We start from the raw sequence: 7275 nt of genomic DNA, 5'->3' as shown, positions 1-7275 counted from the left end.
TGAGCACCTTCTAGCCGTATGGTAGTACTCGAGCACATTCGAAGACCCAATCCGATGGAGTTCTCAAAGGAGCACCACAAACTAGTTGGAGACGTCTGCAGAAGTACTCGAGACTGCTGCATTTGACTAAAAAGTACTCGGGAGCTTGTCGTCCATACATCTATGGATCCACCGGGAGGCTTGGACAGTCCTACATATGGGGTTGTACACCAAGACATGTCAGACATGGAGACTATGGTGCAGAACGGCGTGGTCTACGTGGAGGACAGGGACTAGTCAAAGATTAGGAAACTACTCGTAGCAATTTGAGTAGGACTCTCTAGTCGAATTTGACTAGTGCTCTTGTACAACAACCGACTTATAACCATGCCCCTAGCAATATAAGGTGAGGCAGAGACCCTCTCCAAACAATCATCAATCAATACAATCCAACCAACAACAGGACGTAGGGTATTACGCGACATAAGAGACCCGAATCTATCTAAATTGTGTGTTTGAGTTCACTTTCGAGTTCCTGATCTTCGACGAACCCCACATGTAAAACAGTACCTCAGGTACCCCTCGGTACGAATACATCTAGTTATAAATGTTGATGCCATCGGCAACGTAAGCCTTAAAGCGACGTGTTGTGTTGACCAGCTGTGCGTAGGGTGCTTCTACCCATTTTCGAACATGTGTCGCTACAAGGTGGCGCTACATGGTTGCTCTGGTAATTGGAGTGTGCCCACACGTTGATTCATCCGAGGGGCTCGCGCGTTGAGTTTTTCCGTGACGGGTCGCGCGTTATCCCGGTCCGGTGCTATACTGTGAGTAATTACCCTCACTAATAGCCAATAGGATGGCATGAAAATTTAACCCTTCATGGCGGTTGAGCTAGAGGAGAATATTTCCCATCCGCAGTCCCGGATGGTGGCCAGTTTGCATGGGCAATTTTATCGGCAGTTGGCTGATGTTCATGGTAATATATCTTTTTTCCCGTGACGGGACAACTACCGTCATGAAGAAACATGTTCTCATGGAGGTTAGTGACCGTCACGAAAATCTCGCAATCTGCATTGTTATTTACATCGTATGGTTGTACCAGCCACAATTAATTAATTGCACCATTTGCACATACATATATTATAAATAGAATGATCATGTTTATCATATACTAGTAAATGTTTTTGCACCCTTCTCACGTTCATAAGACAACTATACATCTCAAAAGTAATACATCCATTATATCTCACATGTCTACAGTGGTATATACTTTCTCCGTTTCAAATTACTATTTGTTTTCACTTTTCTAGATTCTTAACTTTTGCTACGTATCTAGATATACATATATCTAAGTTCATAACAAAAGCTATGTATCTAGAAATGCTAAACCGAATAGTAATTTGGGACGGAGGGAATAATAGTCACAGTCAAAAGGAAGGTTGACCTACTTAAGTGCTTCTAATGTAAAAGACAGATATTAACACAATATTACTCGCAGAAACACAATAGTACTTCTAGAACGAAGTAGGATCCTGACATAAGTTAGGAAACGACATCACGGCTGGTAGGAAAATGTTTAATCTTGATTGGTACAGGCAGCAGTATCTAATTAAGTATCGCTCCGATCAAACCATTGAGATACTCTGGGTGACTGAGTCTCTTCAAGCTATTCGTTAGTTGGTGTCTTCACATCTTGCATTCCATTTAGTGCTAACATGTCCCCACAAAGCCTTTGCTACCGTCTGCTGCTTCTCGTCTTGCATTTCGCATTCTCGTCCAGCAGAGCCACCGCCGGCAACGTCTCGGCGATCATCGTTTTCGGGGACTCGACGGTCGACACAGGCAACAACAACTTCATCCCCACCGTCGCGAAGGCCAATTTCCCACCATATGGGTGTGACTTCGATGGGGGCGTCGCCACTGGCCGGTTCTCCAATGGCCGCCTTGTCACAGACTTCGTTTCAGAGATGTTGGGGTTACCATCATCTGTGCCGGCCTATCTCGACACCGGCTACACGATCGACCAACTCGCCACCGGTTTGAGCTTTGCTTCTGCAGGCGCCGGGCTGGATAATTTAACAGCAAAATTCACAGTAAGTAAATTTCTCTTGAGTTTGGGTTTGAGTATTCAATAACCACAATAAGTAAACTTCTCTTGAGTTTGAATACTCTAGCACCTTTCTTTGTTGTCCAAGCTAAATGGAAAAAGTCATCGCAGAGCCTTTGTCAGATGACTCTATTCCTTAAACCAAAGCCCTAGATTGGTTCCGGGAGTTTGGATGAACTGATTGGCTGATTCTTCGTCTTTTTTTTCCCCCTAGACAAGCACCTTATATGTTCGTCGAAAAAAGCTAGTACTAGTTTGGTGGATATAGGTACTAATTAATGTGGTGGCTTAATCTCACGTGGAAAATGTAGAAAGGTAGCACCAGCCATATAAATGACGTTGCAACTAGAACAATATAAGCAGTGCGAGATGCGTACATGAATCTCCCCAAGGTCCTATTTTACTTCACATCCAAAACTATGATGCGGTGCGTTAAAGTTTCCTTCAAACACCTTCTGGCAGTTTGCAGCGCTTTTGCTCGTTTCAAAAGTGCCGGATCATCCGATGACCTCTTCACTCAATCGATATATTGCTCTAACGCCCGTCGGATGTTCCAGTGCTAAAATGAATTTTGATCACGTAGGTCCTATAGACATGGGAGATCCGCTTTTCTCGGCCTTGCTCCCCTGGCCGCGCCTAGCTCCATTTTCTTCCTCCTCCAATCTTTCTACAACTCCCTTCCTTCCATCCCTCTTGTGCAGGCGAAGGGTTGGACTGCTCGATCTGGCATGTGGTGGCCGGTTCGTGTGGGTGGATGCCGGATCCGATGCTTGATGGCCAGAATCGACTGGCAAGATGGATCTGGTTAGAGGAGGCGTGTGTCTTGCACGGGCTGCGGCGGTGGCGTGCGCCGGCTGTAGCGACACCCAAGGCCGAGCAGGCAAAAATCGAGACCCTGTACCAAACACTAAAATGAGGCCTACCTCACTAAAAAATAAGACTATAAATAAGATATATGATATATATCACAATAAGATATATCAAAAACCGTACCTATTCGGCTCTATTCGGCTCTTGCTTTCGTAATCTTTACTTGAAGTGCTTCATTCTTTTAGCGGTCTTGCCGAGTCGGCGATAGGGAAGATGGAAGAGCGGAAGACACGATCCGACGATCGGCTGATCGGGAAGAGCGGAACTGCAGATTCGAAATTGACGGATGGATGGAATAGAAGTCTGGGCTAAAAACTATTGGGCTTCCCAGGCTAAGTGCTGGAAACTATGGGCCCCTGAAAATTGGGGGCCTGTTCCGTCGCACGGGCTGCACTCCCATAGGCTTGGGCCTCGCGACACCTTTGCAGGCCCACAGTGGCTACGGCGGTAATCACATGGCCCAGTGCAGCTGAGGCAGTGGGCAGCCTTGGCGAAGTGGGGAGGATGGCCGGTAACTATAGCCACAAACGTCGTGCTTGCAACGGATGCTCATGAACTCATCATGCAGCAAGTGTGGTATGGGATGTATTTCATCGACGTTGGGTCCCAAGTGCTTCAGCCTCCAGTGATTGGTGATGGTGCGGTATAGGACGCGTCTCGTCGACCCTTGGGGCTGTGTTGTGGTGAGCTAGGGTGCGCTGGCAAAAACCACAGTGATGCCACCTTTGGGCGTCATTTTCCTTCTTGGAGGCACCACCATGTCTTGATCCCACCCCATCACTAGGTCTCTAGGTGAAAACTTTGTCCCGGCGGGCAGTGGCAGTGACTATCGTCGTTTGCTCAGTGGAGGCATCATTTTGGAGATTTTTTTAGTGATGGTGCACTTCGTGCGGGTACTGTGGTTACCCAACTCAGATTTTTCAACAGCTATAGATATCTTGCTTATCCCCGCTGGCCACTACCTATGTTAGTGGAAGTGTGGATACTTTTGATGCGATCTTGGTTTGATGGTGGAGCGTCAATCAACAGATGGAGTTATTTCTCTTCCCCGTTGTTGGAATTGGCTCATGCTTTCAGTTCCGCTTTTACCTGATGTGGAGAAGTTGGTTCATTTGGAGGCGACTTTACAAAACTTGCCACGAAGAGAGATTACTAGAGTAGTTTGTTGGAAATTTTGAGTTTCTTCTTTTTCTTTGATTTTGTTAATTTGGTATATCGGATCTTTTGATATCTTGGCTACATGTTGACTTGAAACATGTGCCTCTATGTAATGTTTGTGGTCTGATACATTCTCCAAAAGGATGTCTGAAGCTGGAATATTATCTTTCATTTTCTAAAAAAATGCATGCAACAACCTTCAAGGCACCTTAGCTTCATGGCGCCCATGACTTCAGGCAACCTGCAAAAGCATACAATAGTTCTTCCAACACCGGCATTCAGGGGCTAGCTCCTCCTGGGGTTCTCCTTGTTCGACAGATTTATAAAAGTCTTCCTTGCTCGGCAGGGTATAATGAAGACCGACGGTTGGCCATGAAGATGGAGATTGCAAAACAAGTTCTCATTATATTTTTTCTGTCGGGGTCTTTGGTTATAACAGGGGTATGTACTGTGCTAACCAACAAATTAATGAAATCCCTCTCTTTTATAAAAAAAAACTTTTATTATGCTTTGATTTTACTGGGATGTCATAATAGCGTACGCTTAAACCATTCTCAATGGAAGTTTCATGGACAATAAATGAGCTGTCACATAGATATTTTTGATGACATGGCACATTATTTATGAGGTGAGAAAAGAAAGTAGTTTCATGGAGATGAAACCATATGTACACTATTTTCAAGATTTTTGTGTCTTACATGTAGCCTTAGAAACAACAAAAGATGAAACTATGCATTGTGTGAGTTATTTCATATATGAACTAAATACATTCTTACTTATGTGGTACTTTTGGAAACATACATATGAAATTTTGTATTGAGAATGACCTGACAGTCTGTGGTAAATCTACCAATTCAGCAACTACAATAGAGCTCTTTGTGAAAACTACCACACCAACTAGTGTGACCTTGTTACAAGAAAATTAGCTAGCTACGAGAATTATTTTTATTCGGTGTCTAACTCTTTGTTGTTTGGAACATGCATGTCCGAATTAATTTCAGACGGCAATATCCTTGAGCCAGCAGCTGGAGTACTTCGAGGAGTTCATAGAAAGACTGAAACTCGCAAAGGGGCATTCCGTGGCCGACGAGATCATCTCCGAGGCTCTGTACATCTTCAGCATCGGCACCAACGATTTCATCCTGAACTACTTCGCCCTCCCAATTCGCCGCGCCCAGTATACCACGCTGGAGTACGTCGCCTACCTCATCGGCCTCGCCGATGCGGCCGTTCGTGACGCCTACCGCCTTGGCGCCCGCAAGATCGGGTTCACGGGCCTCGGGCCATTTGGGTGCATACCTGCCGAGAGGACGCTGAATCTCGACGAGACAGGCGGTTGCAACGAGGAGTACAACCAGGTGGCCATGCGATTCAACGCCGAACTGCAGGATGCCGTGAGGAAGCTCAACCGTGGCCTCGCCGGCGCGCAGGTGGTGTACGCAGATACCTACAGCGTGTTGTCTACCATCGTTGCCAACCCGTCGGACTACGGTTAGTACTGGTCCATTCTATCTACAGAGGGCTTTCCGTTTTCATTTTAGAATTTAGAGCCAATTGCTTGTATACCACTAAAATTTATAGCGTTCCTTTATGTACCATCGAAATTCTTCAGTTCCCTGCGAGCCACTGGATAAAATTTCACATCCCTCCTATGCCATTTCGGTTAGTTGGCTGTTAGGACTTAGGAGAGGGTTAAGTGGCAAGCAGAATGACAATTTTACCCTTGTAGAATGAACATAACGGATTTCAACTTATTCCCTCGCATTCCATTAGTATGATGAAGAAAAATCATTGATGTTCTCACTTTTTGTTACATGCTCCCTCCGTTTCAAATTGTAGGTCGTTTTAATCTTTTTAAGCACATAATTTTTACTATGCATCTAGATATAATGTATGTCTAAATGCATAATAATATCGAACTTAGAAAAGTCAAAACGACTTACAATTTAGAATGGAGGGAGTAGAATTGTATAGTAACAATGTACCATAAACATCATCGACATTTGAGATCGTAAAAAAATTAGAAAAATTCTGATATATCGTAAACCAGAAAAGAAATGCACACTGCATGTTGTTAGCACAGGGCCCAGCACTTGCAAGCAACGAAAGGATGAGGCTTCGCACGGCGCACGCCCTCCGTGCACGGCAGACTGCTAGTCTTCTTTTTTTCCTTTCACACACAATGTTCAAATCTGTTATTTTCATTCTAGAAGGGCAAAATTGTCATTCTGCATGTCATTCTTTTTTGGTTTGCCTGTTCGACCTCCCTTCTTTTTTCCTTTTTTCTCCTTTTTATTTTACCACTGTTACGCCTCTTCTTTGTCTTCCTTTTGTTGCAACTTTACTTCTTTATATATATAATTAATCAGTAGGGGTTCTGAACCCCTCCTGTTTTTTCAAAAAAACTAATAGAAATGGTACAAGAGAGATGTGAAATTTTATCCAGTGGCACACAGGGGACTGAAGAATTTCGATGGCACACAAGGAAACATTAATTTTGGTGGCATACAAGGAATTGGCTCTAGAATTTATGATTTTGTTAATTAGTTCGTCCATAACGCCGTCTTGTCGTATTAGATTAAGAGTACAATCAACATTATGCCTATATAGCCCGTAGCATGTGCACTTTGTTAGATAATCAATCACTTGCCAACTGCCATTATTGCTTTGTTATTTTTTTAACGAACCATTATTGTTTTTAAGATAATAGTGCAACTGTGCAAGGACTTGAGCACAGTCTTCAAGTACTCACATTGTTCCTCTTTCTTTGCGGTGGCCAGGATTTGATGAGAACGTTGCGCAAGGTTGCTGTGGCACAGGACGCATCGAGACATCGGTCCTTTGCGGCTTGGAGGAGCCACTGACGTGTCAAGACCCGAATAAGTATTTGTTCTTCGATTCAGCTCATCCGTCGGAGCGGGCCTGCAAGATAATAGCTAATGACATTCTGAACTCTGCATTGCGAGTATTCCTTTGAAGTCTTTGTACCTCCAATATTTCTAATATGAAAAGGCAGTAAAAGACATGATTAACCCTAGCTCATGATAATTTACACTGCTAAAAAACGGTTTGTAGGACCGGTTGTTTAACGATATTTGTAGAGAGGGGTGTGTTACCTGCTATTGCTTTTCAGAGCTACAAGTAGCTATTCGCAAGAT

The 7275-nt window shown here is 44.1% G+C and overlaps 1 protein-coding gene across 1 annotated transcript; it reads left to right on the top strand.

Annotated features, from left to right (window-relative positions):
* Nucleotides 1-1613: 1613 nt before the first annotated feature.
* On the top strand, nucleotides 1614-7258 carry LOC117847972 (GDSL esterase/lipase At2g42990). The gene is made up of 3 exons (XM_034729281.2): nucleotides 1614-2075; nucleotides 5119-5608; nucleotides 6898-7258. The coding sequence occupies exons 1-3, from the start codon at nucleotides 1698-1700 to the stop codon at nucleotides 7092-7094; spliced, it is 1065 nt and encodes a 354-aa protein (XP_034585172.1). The 5' UTR covers nucleotides 1614-1697; the 3' UTR covers nucleotides 7095-7258.
* The last annotated feature ends 17 nt before the right edge of the window (nucleotides 7259-7275 follow it).

This window comes from Setaria viridis, chromosome 3 (genome assembly GCF_005286985.2).
Source record: "Setaria viridis chromosome 3, Setaria_viridis_v4.0, whole genome shotgun sequence".
Taxonomy (NCBI): domain Eukaryota; kingdom Viridiplantae; phylum Streptophyta; class Magnoliopsida; order Poales; family Poaceae; genus Setaria; species Setaria viridis.
The sequence above is the reverse complement of the archived record's forward strand: the minus strand, read 5'-3'. Positions and strand labels throughout refer to the sequence as shown.